The sequence below is a fragment of the Eleginops maclovinus genome, chromosome 21 (assembly GCF_036324505.1).
Source record: "Eleginops maclovinus isolate JMC-PN-2008 ecotype Puerto Natales chromosome 21, JC_Emac_rtc_rv5, whole genome shotgun sequence".
NCBI lineage: Eukaryota > Metazoa > Chordata > Actinopteri > Perciformes > Eleginopidae > Eleginops > Eleginops maclovinus.
In genome coordinates, this window is record NC_086369.1 from 2,510,281 (window position 1) to 2,525,598 (window position 15,318).

General features: G+C 48.9%; 2 protein-coding genes across 3 annotated transcripts; both read right to left on the reverse strand.

Moving 5' to 3' along the window:
• Positions 1–416: 416 nt before the first annotated feature.
• Positions 417–8,202, reverse strand: LOC134884014 (suppressor of tumorigenicity 14 protein homolog). Of its 2 annotated transcripts, none has more exons than XM_063912587.1 (19): positions 7,599–8,202; positions 6,769–6,949; positions 6,569–6,693; positions 5,190–5,257; positions 4,893–5,086; positions 4,679–4,774; positions 4,338–4,557; positions 4,100–4,242; positions 3,898–3,995; positions 3,664–3,770; positions 3,429–3,562; positions 3,115–3,219; positions 2,856–2,966; positions 2,477–2,590; positions 2,254–2,373; positions 1,958–2,141; positions 1,514–1,785; positions 1,297–1,445; positions 417–1,148 (listed from the first exon to the last, which is right to left on the reverse strand). In XM_063912587.1, the coding sequence occupies exons 1-19, from the start codon at positions 7,677–7,679 to the stop codon at positions 981–983; spliced, it is 2,670 nt and encodes an 889-aa protein (XP_063768657.1). In that variant the 5' UTR covers positions 7,680–8,202; the 3' UTR covers positions 417–980. The 2 variants fall into 2 exon arrangements, with proteins under 2 accessions (XP_063768657.1, XP_063768658.1); XM_063912588.1 differs by having other exon boundaries at positions 1,297–1,433; positions 7,599–8,200.
• Positions 8,063–15,309, reverse strand: tmprss7 (transmembrane serine protease 7). Its single transcript, XM_063912589.1, has 19 exons — positions 14,941–15,309; positions 13,932–14,136; positions 13,409–13,539; positions 12,913–12,980; positions 12,629–12,822; positions 12,519–12,554; positions 12,219–12,447; positions 11,620–11,744; positions 11,401–11,513; positions 11,207–11,313; positions 10,963–11,099; positions 10,733–10,840; positions 10,530–10,637; positions 10,332–10,448; positions 9,592–9,781; positions 8,986–9,254; positions 8,620–8,756; positions 8,263–8,515; positions 8,063–8,168 (listed from the first exon to the last, which is right to left on the reverse strand). Exons 1-18 carry the CDS (start codon positions 15,010–15,012, stop codon positions 8,354–8,356), a joined length of 2,508 nt encoding a protein of 835 aa, XP_063768659.1. The 5' UTR covers positions 15,013–15,309; the 3' UTR covers positions 8,063–8,168; positions 8,263–8,353.
• Between the last annotated feature and the right edge of the window lie 9 nt (positions 15,310–15,318).

Genomic DNA, 15,318 nt, shown 5'->3' on the forward strand with positions numbered 1-15,318 from the left:
AATATGGTATAAAATGATCTTGTTTTGATCTGAATTGTTTCTTAAGGCAGCATCAACAACATCAGGGTTTAAAGGGAGCTGTCATAAGGTATAAAGGAGGCGCCGTAAAGATAAATTAAATCAAACTGAAAATATATTATCACCTCCTACTGAAGGATTACTCACTTCTCTACCATTACAGAATATATTGGACAGAAAGCTACGAAATGCACATACATACAAACAGTACAGTACAACAACAACAGACATAAACACACATATACAGTACATGGACCAATGTAGATGAGAGATATACGTGTGTGTGTGTGTGTGTGTGTGTGTGTGTGTGTGTGTGTGTGTGTGTGTGTGTGTGTGTGTGTGTGTGTGTGTGTGTGTGTGTGTGTGTGTGTGTGTGTGTGTGTGTGTGTGTGTTGTGTGTAGGGAGAGAACTCTTTCCACATTCAGTTGTTGTTGGCTACACCTGACACGGTCACCTTAGTGAACCATTGCTGTGACAGGGATATAGGGGGAATCAGGAAGTACTTATTTGCATGCACAGGATGACCTAGCTGGTTATCATACTTTGGCCTGACTTGTCCTTTTAGCTGAGGAGACCTTCTTTAACATTTTAAAGCATTACACGTTGACCCACAGGTCGGTTATATTAAATGATCTTGTACATTGTGTTTAGGGTTCTGTAACAGACGGTAGTTGGGTAGTTTTTTTATTCCAAATCGACTATTTTCTTGATGTTTAATGACCCAGAATCAAGTGAAACAAACAAACAGGGGACCTAGTTGTGCCTTAGCCGATGTCAATTTTGAGGAAGCTGGTTGTTGGAGGAGTGATGATGGCCCGTGCTGGCCCGTTGCCGTGGACACGCTCCCAAAAACGGACTGAATGTGTTGCCATGAAAACATGACAACCGTCTGAAGATGGACTGCAGGTCTGAGACCTCTGTCCGGTGTGCTTTTTATTCTTCATGTCAGAGTGGTGTTCAGTCACACCTGTCCTTTAGTCTGCTGGTGGATCCAGTCGGTGAACTTCACCACCTGTGTGTACACACCGGGACGGTTCTGCCGTGCGCAGCCCTCCCCCCAGCTCACGATCCCCGCCAGGAACCAGCGCCGGCCTCGCTCCAGACACACCAACGGGCCTCCTGAGTCTCCCTGAGGACACACACACATGCAGGGATACACACTCAGACACAGAGAAATACAAACATTTCCAGAGCAGCTGAAGAGACCTTTCCCAACAGAAGGTTAACGTTCCATTCAAGTAATACAGGTGTGAAGACGCACAGCCAGCCACACTCACCTGACAGGCGTCCACTCCTCCATGCAGGTTCCCAGCGCAGAGCATCCTGGGAGTGACAGCGTCGTCATACAGCTTGTTGCACGTGTTCCTGTTGATGACCTTCACCGGGGCCTCTTGTAGGCGAGAGGCCAGCTCACCTTTAAGCAAAACTAAATTGAAACGTATTGAATAATACTGTTTGGTTGATGCTGGTTTGATTTAAAACTCTTGCTCTTACCGTCCTCCATGAGCACCCCCCACCCTGTGACGTAGCAGTTGGTCCCCGTTGTGAAGCTGTGTGTGGGTGCAGGGACACACACGGGCTGCACCAAGTCATTGAAGAAGACGGGGGCGCTGAGCTCCAGGAGGGCGATGTCGTAGTCGGAGGTGAACTGGTCGTACTGCGGGTGCAGGAGGATGCGGCGGATCGGCCGGGTGGCTGCGCCGCTGCTCCCTGCAGCCATCACACGCATCCCCATGTAGGCCCGCCATGCACGGGTATCTGAGTATCTGCAGGCACAGCGCGCGCACACACACACACACACACACAAACATAAACACACACACACACACACACACACAGTGTGAAGACACTATATACAGATGGATGAAGAATGCTTGTGGTGGAGTCAAACTATCAAAGAGCAACATAAGCTCCGAGGCTTCCAGGCGTCTTTCTTACTTTATGGCGTCTGAGTCCTGGAAGCAGTGAGCTGCAGAGATGAGCCAGCGGTTAGCCACCAGTGTGGCTCCACAGACGTGGCCGTATCGATCCATCTGGAGGCTGACCTGCCACGGCCACGACCCAGCACCTGCATCAGAGCCCCCCACTATCTTAGTCCTCTTCCTGGGCCTGGTTCCACAGCCTTGGACACACAGAAGGAGGACAAGACCAAAAAATAAGCAGAATTCTCCTTTAAATTCCAGTTTTTAGTCGTCATTAGAGAAGTTTAAGGTCATTTGGGAGAGAGAACGTACCACAGCGCATCTCATCAGAGCCGTCAAAGCAGTCTTTGACTCCGTCACACTCAGGGTTCACCTTACTCACACACTTCCCATTGGAACATTTGTAGGAGGATGAGGAGCAGCCTTTAAGGTCTAAAGAGAGGGAAACAAGGGTCATTTAAAATACAGAGAACAGCTCTAAGAAATACAAAATACACTTAAATTAATCAGTCAGGGATATCTGAGGAACACTCACACGCTCTGGTACAGTTGAGCTCATCGCTGCGGTCTTTGCAGTCAACAACACCGTCACACACCGAAGACTTCTGCAGGCAGACCTTGTTGGGACACACGTGGTAACATTTACCTCCTGAAAACAAACACATCAGTTTTATTCTTCAAATGCAAACACACACACACACACACACACACACACACACACACACACACACACACACACACACACACACACACACACACACACACACACACACACACACACACACACACACACACACACACACACACACACACACACACACACACACACACACACACACACACACACACACACACACACACACACACACACACACACACACACACACACACACACACGCTGATGTTGTGCTCACCACAGCCGCCCTCCTCGCTGCTGTCTGCACAGTTGCTCTGGCTCACACACTGGCCGCCCTGAGGCTTACACTGGCCGTTCCCACACAGCACTTCACCTGGCCTGCAGGATGCTACATGTTTTACGCATATGTGCAAACATGCACATCGAGACACACAAACACAGGCAGCTCTGAGTGCAGCACAAAGGTCAGGTCTTATGTTCAGAATATAGAAGATGGGGGAAGTGTTTGCATCTAGTCTCTGAGGCAACAGACTTACAGCATTTAGCCTCGTCTCGTCCATCTGAGCAGTCCTTCTTTCCGTCACACACCTTCTTCAGAGGGATGCAGCGTCCGTCTCCACAGCGAAACTGCCGAGGACAGGCTGGAGACACACAGGAGACTTAAATATACAGCACAGTACTTTCTCTGGTGGATTCTTGACCCCAGATAAACTCGTCTGCCTTTAAGGAAATGATCTTTCTAAGGATATCGATTCCTGGAAGTTGTAAACCAATACAGAATCTACCAGATGATATTACATGAATTGACTTTCTCCCCCTCCTTTATGTGAAAGCATCAGATTTGACTTACTGCCCTCTGGAGAGAAGGCTCGGTACAGCAGGTAGAAACCCTTGTGAGTGAGGGACTCATCTGAATGGAAGTGGAGGGAGATGGGGGAGGAGTACACCCGCTTCCTGCTGGTATCGGACACTGGGTTACACAGCCTGGGAGCAGAGGAGCACATAGAGGAGGTTCAACCACACATCAGGTTAAAATGTCTCTAAATCTGGCAGCTTTAGGGCCACACGGTCCAGTTTAGTCTTACTTGACCCCTCCGATGTCCAGCCAGTCCTTCTCACATCCATCTGACGAGGCGTCCTGAATGTCCATCATCATTATCGTAATGGAGATCAGGTATCCTGGCAACGGCGCCTGATAAAGTAACCATAGACGACTGAAGAGAGCGTTCAAAACGTGCCAAATGGCAGAGACATGATGAAATCTATTCTCTCTGTAACCTGTCTAACACGCTCCAGCCTGTATACACACACACACTCACCCGTAGAGTCCAGGTGCAGTCTATGTTAGGGGGGTAATAAGAGGGGTGGTAGGGGGAGGAAATGGAGCCGTTCCAGGAGGAAATGGACCCTCCACAGCCTGCAGGGGGAGATAGTGACACAGTGACACACAACAGCAACTGGGCAAAGTAACTCAACATATCAGTCAGCCACATTCCCCTCCTGATGTTTGAGTATTCACACCTGCTTTTGGGATGGCTTGGAAGTAAGCTTTGAAGGTGGCTCCGTCCCTCTGCCGGCTGAAGGAGAAGGTGACCAACATCACGTTCCCAGAGGACGTCAGCTTCATGACAGGGGACGAACCGGAAATAGGGAGCCCGCACCACCTGAGACAGGGAAAGCATCCAGGATATAAATGTTACTGACTGCTGCAGTATTGAGTACTTGAGGACATGTTTGCACCAGAGAATAAAGTCCCTACCTTGCGATTATCTTGTTCTGTAGCGGCAGTAAGAAGTCGTATGCGGAGAGCTTGTGGGCGGTGCAGCTCCCAGGCGTGGCACCGTGCAGGGTGAGGACGACCAGGCGGACCACATGACCCGATGGCACGCGGAGACGCCACTGGTAGTACGGCTTCTTGGGGCTCACCAGGCTCAGGGTGCGGTTGCTGCCGTATTTGGCATAGAGGTCGAAGGACATCGCTAGAGGGAGGGAAGGGACGGCCTTGAAAGCAGCTTTAATGGCATACTTTTCCTCTCAGCTTTTTGAATACCCAGGTCTTTCTGTATTGTAAATGAACATCAAATGGGATTCCCTCCTCACCTTGGAAGCCAAGCTGCCACTTCCCACTCTGGATGCTGTTTGGGTTCTTACTCTTGTCTGATTTTTCATCTGCTTCAAAGTCGTCAGGGTCCAAACCTACACACACAGCAGATCCAAGCACCAATAGAGCAACACAGAGTATAAAACCATAATTGATGATACTCAATTCAAATCTTCTTGATAAAACAATGCTCTGTACAGTGGGAGTCCGTACCCAGCAGGTGGAGCATGTCGTCGTCCTGCTCCATGTAGTAGCGCTGCTCGTTGCGGCTGTCCCGCTGCACCTTGTTGCTGCCTGGAAGCCGGCGCTGCAGCCTCTCTGGACCCGACCTCCGGATCTCCCCAGCAACATCATCCGGGGCGGAGAACTTGCTCCAGTAGAAGACGTTCAGCCCTTCAGCTCCTTCACTGTCACACAGAGGGTTTACAGTGACACACAGCCGGGTGTGTAGCAGTCGTGCATGTTCCTCTAATGAATGAACTCAGGAGGGTTTTTGTTTGTGCATCTTACCTGAAGGCGGTAATCCCTGAGTTCAGGTAGTAAGAGCTACATGGAGAGGACTCGTAGAGCTCTGAGAACTGTGATCAAAAAGAAAAAAAGGAGGGCGTAAAGCGTAGTATTTTATCTTTGAATATTGTCCTATGAGACCTTTAAGAGAATCGTTAACAAGGGAATAAAGATAAAACATTAACAATGAAATCAAGGTTGAGGATGTAGGTATTAGATGTGCTATATTTATCCCAAGTAGGGAAATAGTTTGGGTCATTATGTACACATTTTTTTCAGATCTTGTTCCTAAAACTGAATTTAAAGCTGCTTTGTGCCAGTTTATATTCCTACCTACTGTACAGTACAGGTGTGACATCAGAGCTGTGCAGGTGAGGTCACTTTTCCAGTGTAAGCAACACATGAACACACCTGGTCGGACACGCAGACCGCCTTCAACAAACGCATTGTTCTGGTGTGTGTATCGAACTCTGCGTGTTGACTCTGAGCAGCACAGAGCTTCATTGTGTGTGTGTACCGGCCGGCCGTGTAGAGTTAGGACCCCGGGTGGTATGGGCTGCCGGCCACCGGTTCACCTGTTCTTTAATGAACAGATGGCCGCACAGATCCTGTGTCCACTTCACAAGCCGGGCAAACTGACCCTCACAGCTGAGTAAAGGAGCCTTACAGTCAGAGCAGGTTTGTGGGGATTTATACCTGTGAAGTAACTAAGTACATTTACTCAAGTACGACTGAGTGTCTCTACTTTCTGCTACTCTGACTTCCTCTCCCACCTGTCAGTTTGTTTTCTCTCTACTGCTCAGGCGTGCACTTGACCTTTTGCCTAAAAATCTCCCCTCTCATATCTCTGCCCAGCCCCTCTGTCATCCCCCCCGCCCCCTGCCCTACTGCCCTATCTCTCCCTCTCACCCCCAGCATCAGACTGCGGTTCAGCTCCTCTCTGTGGTGTGCGGCACACAGAGCGGCTGATTGTGTGAAAACCACACAGACAATGTTTTTATTGAAGGCCTGCTCTTCCTCTCACTCCTGCTGCCCGGGCCTAGCCGGGCTCACAAACACCGGGCTTGTCCTCGGCCCTGAAAGGCTCCGGTCCCTGGGGGTCCGGGGAACTCGCACACTGACTGTGCCCAGCTCCTGTTTCAGCTTTACATTTAACACCACCAGAGAGAGGAACAGAGGAGAGGGAAGTGGAAAAAAAAACACAGAGAGGAGGAGGAGGAGGACAAAGCTAAAGAAAGGAGAACGTAAAGACAGAAAAGAGAAGAGAACAGGGCAGCTGTGAATCATTTAAAGTGAAAGTCAAAGTAAGATCAGCGAGATCAGCCCTGAGTGTGAAGGTCAAGCAGCAACTTTCAGAAACGGAGGGCCATCGCTTCACTTACATAACGGTTCAAAGCCTGAGCCTGCAGGCGGAACTGAGGGGAGGTGGAGTCCGTCAGCTCCGAGGTGAAGCTCAGGTTTGGGAACTCCACGCTGCCCCCGAGGAAGAACACTGAAGAGGGTGGAGCTGGGGAGATATGAGGAAGATGGAGTCAACGAATAAAATCATTTCACCAGAAAAGTCCCAAAGGTGTGTACTCACATGTGAGGGAGTGGAGAGTCAGTGCGACGGCAGCAGCGAGGGGAAATAAAGGCAGGATGCCCAACATCCATCTCCTCCAGGAGGCTGGAGCTCGCCCCCCCTCCACCTTCTCCTCTGCCTGGTCCTCAGGCTTCGTGGGGGGGCTCAGTGGCTGGGTGGGCTCCTTCAACTCCCCCTCTCCCTTCCAGAAATAAGGACTCAAATATCATACCAGCTTCCTTATGTTTGAGCTCAAGTTCCTTCAGTTTCTTCCTAAGTGATGACAGCGGGTTTAATGGCGGGGGAGCGGTGAGCATCTTCGAGCTGAAAGGATCTCCTAAAACATTGAAGGGGTTGGCAGGATTCCCCGGGGGGGCAGACAAAGCGTGGCTAGACAAGTCTGCTTTCCCACGGCCTGGCTCTGCGGTGTCAGCACTCAATCAAGTGGCTCACCCCGGACACTCATGAGAAACACACACACACACACACACACACACACACACACACACACACACACACACACACACACACACACACACACACACACACACACACACACACACACACACACACACACACACACACACACACACACACACACACACACACACACACACACACACACACACACACACACACACACACACACCTAGAGACGGGTTTAGCAATTAAGATGAGCCATGGCTGACTGGAGATGTGATTATTAAGCATCCTTGAGGTATACAAGTTAAATCAACAGACTCATTTCTCAATATAAACATATAGCACACATGTTGAGAGGATAGTTTTGGAGAAAGCAAAGCCACATTTGGCACAATGGCCTTTTTTATCACACTGAAAAGAGCTCTTACCTGTGCAGCGGAGCAGTCGGAGTGTCCATGCCCGGAGACGCAGAACACCTCGCAAGTTTTGCTTTTGGGGAGCGTCCTCATAGCACTGTCCGGGTTAGCTCCGCAGAGGCGATATGCAACAATTCCTCAGGCATAGAAACGATGGAGAGAGAGAGAGAGGAAACCCCCGCTGTCGCTTCCCTTTGAAAAAAAAAGTGCAGAAATCCGACCTGAGCGGCTCGGATGCAGCAGGCTTTCACCGCCTCCCGTTCACCTGAAGTGGGCGGCAGGTGTCACACGGAGCCCCCAGAATGCAGTGCGGGGGACAATGAGAGCACTATGAAAGGGTACAATCCCCACGACCATCCGGGGCGACAGATATTGTGGGCAAACTTCCTCGCTGCGTATGGGAGGAAAGCCGGGAGGGACAAAGGGGAGCTTGAGGGAAACGTGCGCGAGGTATTACTGCTGGAGCCTGGCTGCTGGGACGCTCCACAGGGGGGCTCCAAGCAAGACACACAATTACACATGCTGGCACCGTAGAGAGGGGACATAACGTGAGGACTAGAGGGAGGAATGCAACGAAGACACCTGAAGAGAATTAGAATATTAGTTTACTATCAATAAAGAGACCCCCCCCCCCCCTCAACAAAGCAGCTGATGCTCTTGAGAATAAATTAAAAACCACAGAATCTGATCATGCTTTTTATTTTTCGCTGAGAGCGACAGGATGTTTAGGTTATCTGAGGCACGGGATGAATTATCCTTTCATCGTGTCAGCTGATATGGCTGTAGATCCAGGAGGTGAACTTGTTGACCCTGGTGTAGACCCCAGGTAGGCCCGGTCTCCCACAGCCCGCCCCCCAGCTGACGATGCCAATGAGGAACCAGCGACCCCCGCCCGGCGCCTGACAGGACAGAGGACCTCCTGAATCCCCCTAAAACACAAGGATGGAGTCGATGCAGCAGCTTCTGATTCACACTTACCAGTATTTATTAAATTGCAGGTGGTTATGGGGGGTTATGGCAGATGGGGGCTCACCCTGCAGGCGTCCCGCTCTCCGGAGGGGACCCCGGCACACAGCATGCGGGGGGACACGGGTCCATAGCTCTTCTTACAGTCAGTCTGGCTCAGGAGGGACACCTCGGCTTTCTGCAGCACGGAGGGCAGCACTTTGTCTGCAGGGGGGGGGGACATGTGGGCACAGATCATGCACCTGACAGATAAAATCAAGGGGGCTTAAAGATAGCAGAAGCTACTGTCTTTTGGTGGGAGTTTGGGATTTCAGCCCCTGCAGACCATTTACATGCACTAAAACTTATACTACACACTACAGAAGGGGAAAACACCAAAAGGCAGAACAGGGCCCCTTTAAAGTCAGTAATCTGTATTAAAAGTGTGTCTCACCCTCCTCAGAGCGGTACCCCCACCCGGTGACCAGGCAGCGGTGGCTGTCGGTGATGGTGTGTGAGGGGGGGGGCAGGCACACAGGCTGCACCAGCGGGCGGAGGGCGGCGGGCCACGGCTTCTTGAGCTGCAGCAGGGCGACGTCGTAGTCAAACGTGTACGCGTTGTAGTACTCGTGCACCACGATGCGCTGGATCTCCGCCGTGTGTTTGGCACTGCCCTGAGTCAGCATGCCGAGGTGGGCCCTCCAGAACCGCGGGTCAGACAGCCTGGGGGAGTCAGAGGTCGGAGGTCAATTAAGATTATTGTCTTATTAAACCCGAATTATTTAAATGTAAGAATATTTCAACCCAATTACTGTGGGTTTAATGAGCTTAAATATGATTTCACTACAAATCTGCCTTATTCTGCAAATGACCAACACACGTCAGCACCTGGCAACACCTTTTCGTAAAACCTTTTTGCATCACGAAGGCAATTTATTCACATTTAGTGATTCTTTTCTATAACACACTGATTTCCAGTACCTGAAAAATATAAACTCAGGGTTTTAAAATACAGTTTCATATAACAGTAACAGGAAGTAGTTTGGTGAGAATCACTGACCTCTCCTTGCTGAAGCAGTGAGCAGCTGAGATGAGCCAATCAGAGGAGAGGACAGACGCCCCGCAGTACATGTTCCCAGAGAAGTGGAGGCTGACCTGCCACGGCCACTCTCCCTCCCCAGAGTTATCCCCCCCCACGATACGACCTATGGAGGAGTCCACCTTCTTCAACACGGAGGGACGCCCACAGGCTGAGGAGACATGCATTATACTACATATCACCTTAGTGTAGTCAAAGGTATACCTGAGTATCCCTCAGTGAGAGATATGATACATCTATTAAGGATTTATATGAGCACTGTGTCACTGAGTCACCACCATGACAGACCGGCCGGCTGCAGCCTTATTAAAAAGTAGAGCATTCAACATGTGCAGTATCAGTGAGTGATCAAAGGCCTCTCTGTTCCCATCACCTGGAGACCCCATCATGATAAAATACCCGCTAACAGAGGGAGTCATTACAGCCGGGTCGCCTCGCTGCTGCAGGTCAGCAGGTTTGGAGCGCGCTACCCAGTGAGTTATAAAATAACAACAACTTTCCCATGAAGAGGACTGGCAGGATAATCACAGTGCATACAGTCCTTCATCAAGAGCCAACTCTTCAGGCAGGACAACATGTTGATGTGGATTCATGTGGTTGATAAAACACTGAACTGGTTGGCTTTTTAAAGATGAAGAAGGTAAACAGATTACGAGACAAAGGCTGGATCATTACGGATTTCATTGATGAGGACCACTCACCACAGTCCTGCTCATCGCTGCGGTCCTGACAGTCATGAACACCGTCACACCGGGCGTTCTTCTTCAGGATGCAGGAGCCACTGCTGCACTGATACCTGATTGCAGAGCAGGTTGTTTCTGACAAAGGCAGGGAACACATCGCAATGTTAGTCATCAAAAGAGGCAAAGGGAACACATATTAATTGCAAAAATCCATACCCTGAGTGCAGTTGATCTCATCTATTCCATTGGTGCAGTCTATCTCTCCATTGCATACGAACAGAGGATGCAGAGGACTGCTGCCCCCACAGTTCTTCGTAGGCTTTGCTGTGAAGATATGTAACATTTGATATGATTGGTTTAATTAAACACAGTGTCATGAACTCTTTTAAGAAGCCAGATCAATAACCCGGTGAACTGACAGCAGGAGACCTCGTCGCTCTCATCCTGGCAGTCGTCCAGGCCGTCACAGCGCCGACTCTTCTCCACACACAGTCCCGTGGCGCACAGGAAGTGGCTCTCTGGACAGGCTGGTGCACACGTGTGGGGAAAGATAAATCAGAAAGAGTTTAATTTAAGTCTTCTTTTCCGATGTTTGGAGCGCCTCCAGGCTGCTGTAGTGAGTCAGGCTCTGGGCCCCGGCTGTGCTTACGTTGGCTGATATTGTAGCTGATGTAGGACGCCTGAAAAGGCTGAGCAGAGTTACGTGAGCTGCAGCGAAACTCCACCTCTAGGCTGTGGTCAGCGATCCGAAACACCGTCCTGTGTCCCACGTAGCTGCCACAGAATCTGGGGAGGAAAAGGGTTTGTGGATATTTGTAAAAAAGGATAAAATAATCTCTACTTTTTGTCTTGAGTTGGATTTTTCTTATATGCATGCAGCTGTTCCCACTCACATGACTTCATTGACCTTCCACCAGCCTTGTTCACAGCCCTTCAAGCCCTTTGGGGTCAGCACATAGTTCTGGAACTGCAGTGCAACTCCTAAAGCACTGTTGAGAGTCTAGAATAAAAACACATGGCATGATTAATAAAGCTTTGTAATGTCAGCAGTCAAAAGAAAAGTCATGCATGAATGTGTGTGCTGTACCTCAAACTGCCAGGAGCAGAAGCACTGGGGGGGCAGGAGGCTGGGGTGGAAGGGGCTGTAGATCTGATCGCTGATGTGAGGCTGCAAGTGGGTCTCAATTTGAGACATACACACTAGAAGACACAGAGATACACTTTCAGCACTGCTGCATCCTAAAGAGTCTCAGATCAAGAAAGGCCTGTTTAAAATGTAACAGTATGTAAGGTCAATGTGTCACACCTTCTTCAGCGATGGCCTCAAAGTGTCCTCTGAAGCTCTTGTTGCCGTTGGTCATCCTGAAGGACAGCAACATGACGTTGGAGGTAGAGACCAGGGAGAAGGAGCTGGACACCGGCTCACACAGCCTGCAGCACAGAAACACACTTCAGTGCATGCAGGGTTCATGTTTTAGAGAAAAAACGGCAGGCGATAATCCTTTGTATCTTGCAGCAGTTAAACGTCTTTATACAGTAGGCCTACATATACTACATTTTGGAAGCACATTTTTACTATATTTATTTCAGAGACTTATTCACTAGACTTTATCAATTCTGACACACAATTCTTGACAAAAACTGTTCAAATATGATTATTTTGTTTAGTTTTTAGGTTACGCAACATTAAAGTAACTAAAAAACTGGGTTACAGGAAAATGTATTGGCAGAATATAGTTGTTTGTCCAGAAATTGTTCACAGTTCCAGCTTCTTCTAAAATGTGAAGATTTGCTGCTTTTACTTTTTTGCTCTTCCTGCAATGATTACTTTTACTCCTTACACTTTATTTTCCACCGCTGGTAATACGTGAAGGAGACCAACCATTGGTCTAATGGAGGACTCACCTGTGCAGAATGCGCCCTCTCATGGGCAGCAGAGCGTCGTACACCATCAGAGCGTCGCTCACACAGTCGCTGGGCTCGATGAGGAACGAGGTGACGGTCAGGCGGATCAGAGAGCCGGGCACTGAGGTGAGCTTCACATAGCAGTTCAAACCCCCCCATGAAGAGAAGACGTTTAAAGGGACGCTCGCTCCAGGAAGGTTGGCATACAGCTTGTCTACACACTGTGAGCCTGAGGGGAGAGAACACCTTAATACACACACTCCAGTTTAACTATTACTGCACCTGAGCATCATCTCCTACCTGCTCCATTCGATGAGTAGTCCGATCGCTGAACCACTGCAGGAAGACACCGTTATTAAACACGTTGTTGATACACACTGTGGGGATGTTCGTTTAACACACAGACGCACCGTTAATGAGGATGGAGTCTATATCCACCGGGAGGCCCAGCAGGTAGCCTACATTGGACCTGTTCTTCATGCTGGTGTGCACTGAGTCCCTAAAAATGGCTCCCACACACTCCTCACACACTGCTGGGGTCTTAAGTCGAGAGACCACAAACACCATCCAGAAGTGCACCAGCACACCGCCCTTGTTGGTGTTACTGGGTGAGAAAAAAACAGAGTAGCAGAAAGTAAATCCTGAACATCAGCGTTTCCTCTTTGTGCTTCCTGCTGATGATGACTAACTGTACCTGAGGTCTGAGATCACAGCTTGCTTGTAGAGTCTGGCCACCGAGGACATCTTGTACACGTTGCTCACCTACGAGACACCAGCAAGTAACGGTCAGACTCTCTCAGACCTCAGGATTATATCATGGGCGGATTAGGAGACAGCAGGCCCCTGGGCACAGACATGCAGGAGGCCCCACTGCTGTTCTACATAGGAGGTAAAACACACATACTTTATAGATCTCTTGTTGTCATTTTGTGTCTCTATGTAGATTGTTGTGCCTATTTGAAGTTGTGTTGTATCACTTTGGGTTGTTCTGTAATCATTTGGAGTCTTTTTGCAGCTCTTGTAGTTTCTTTGTGTCTCTCTTCAGTCTATTAATGTTGCTCTGTGATGGTCTTGAGTTTCTTCCTGGTTGGTAGATCTATGTTGAATTTAGTAACTAAAGGAGAGAGGTAAAGGCCCCCGTGTGTGTGTCCCAGAAGGCCCATTCAACAATCCACACACGTGATACATACCACGTGTTGTATTTTGTTTGCCATGGACACAAACTCATTGGACTCTGCCTGGCGATACTCAGGGATAAACTCAACGTTGGCAACGCGGAACATCCCGGCAAAATACGCTCCGTTGTTGCTTTCCCTGCGAACTAAGGACAACAAGTCAATAACCTTATATGGGTGCAGTTTCAATGTGATGTAGTATTGTATTACACACAGGAAATATATAGATTTGTTTACATCTATGGCTGTTAAAGGACCAGTGTGTAGGAGTTAATGGCATCTAGTGGTGAGGTAGCAGAATGCAACCACCTCCACTGACCCCTGCCTCACATAAACGTGATGTGGTTACTGTATAGCGGGGCAACATGACAGACTCCATGGCAGAGGACCTTCTCCCTATGAAGATATACAGTGCTCATTCTAAGCTTATGAAAACACTTTTCTTCAGGTGATTAAACTCTGATGAAAACATGGATATACTTATAATATTCCATTTATTTCCCCCTGGCCCTTTGAGGATCAGAAACCTCTCGCTTACATATGAAGACCCACAGCAGGGACCACATGATCACCACCACCACAAACACCACGGCCGTGATGATGATAGCCAGGTGGGGGACGTTCAGCAGGTGGGCCCACAGCCTGTTGAGACCTTTGGGCTTCCGTCTGGTCTTCCTGTACCTCCTGCAGACCTTCTGCACGGTGTGGTCCACTGTGGCGACCTCCACGGACACATCTGCGATCTACAGCCGGGGGAAGGGGGGGACGCATCATGCAAAGTGTTTTTATTGCAGCAGTAAATTTAGCTTGCCCTTTTACAGTTAGATTGTAATCTGGGGATGTGGTTAATGATGCTGAAATGATGGGAACATAAGTGTCTCTTGATACTGTAAATCCCTCACTAAGTGCTTACAGGATACAAAAAGGGAAGAGAGTCTCTTTACAATAAGAAGGGCATGAGGGCAAGAGGGCATAACCTCCCAGCTGCCATTCATCCCTTATCACTGTACCTAATCCAGGTTAGCTAGTTTAGATTACAAAAGGCTGAACAATAGGCTAATCAATCCAGAATGCGCTGACCAGGCTGTTTAGGATCAGAGCATGCACTCAAAGAGCATTGATGTTGATAAAGCTAAACTAAACTGTCACATTGAGCAGCTAATCTGCAGACTGTGTCTCCTGGCCATGACGCTGCATCACTTCAGTCGTGAACAGCAGTAACTCCATCAGATGCAGCATCAGCTCTCATTAAGTTACCCACAGCACATATATTATTCATGCAGTGTCATCCCATACTGTGCAAGCTGCAGTCGATCCATCAGCAGGGTATAGATTCCCACGGGAAAAAAAGAGAGGTTTAATCTATTTTACACGTTTAATAAAAGCAACATGACAAGATGAAAGGTTTGGATCATATCTCCAGGGTGTTATCTGGGGAAACCGCTATGTTTCCAATTAAAAAGTGACAGGAGGATATGAAATACTGCAGCTTGAGTCAAAGTGCTTCTATAGAAATTACCCCACCGTTAAAGATACATCATACTCACACTGGCAGCTCCCGGCTGAGATGCATCTTCATCAGCGCTCGTCTTCTCGTTCGCCTCGCCCTCTGTGCCCATGACACAGGCATCCCGTTAAGCCTCTATCATCTAATGCCTGACTTCCTGCTCTTTACATCCATTCTCTTCTTCTTCTGAACAATAAAGACCTTGTAAAAACAGCATCAGACACAGAAGAGCAGCACAGTGTTTAGAGCCACAGTGGACAGGTGTGTGTGAAACCAGATCCTGCTGCTGGAGAAGCAGGGAGCTCGCTGATAGGAACGCACCTCCTCCCATCACATGGCTAATGTTTCATTCATTAACTATCCAATTCACGTGAAGTCATATTCAACAGCCACTCAAAGTCTAGTGTGTGTTTGCAGA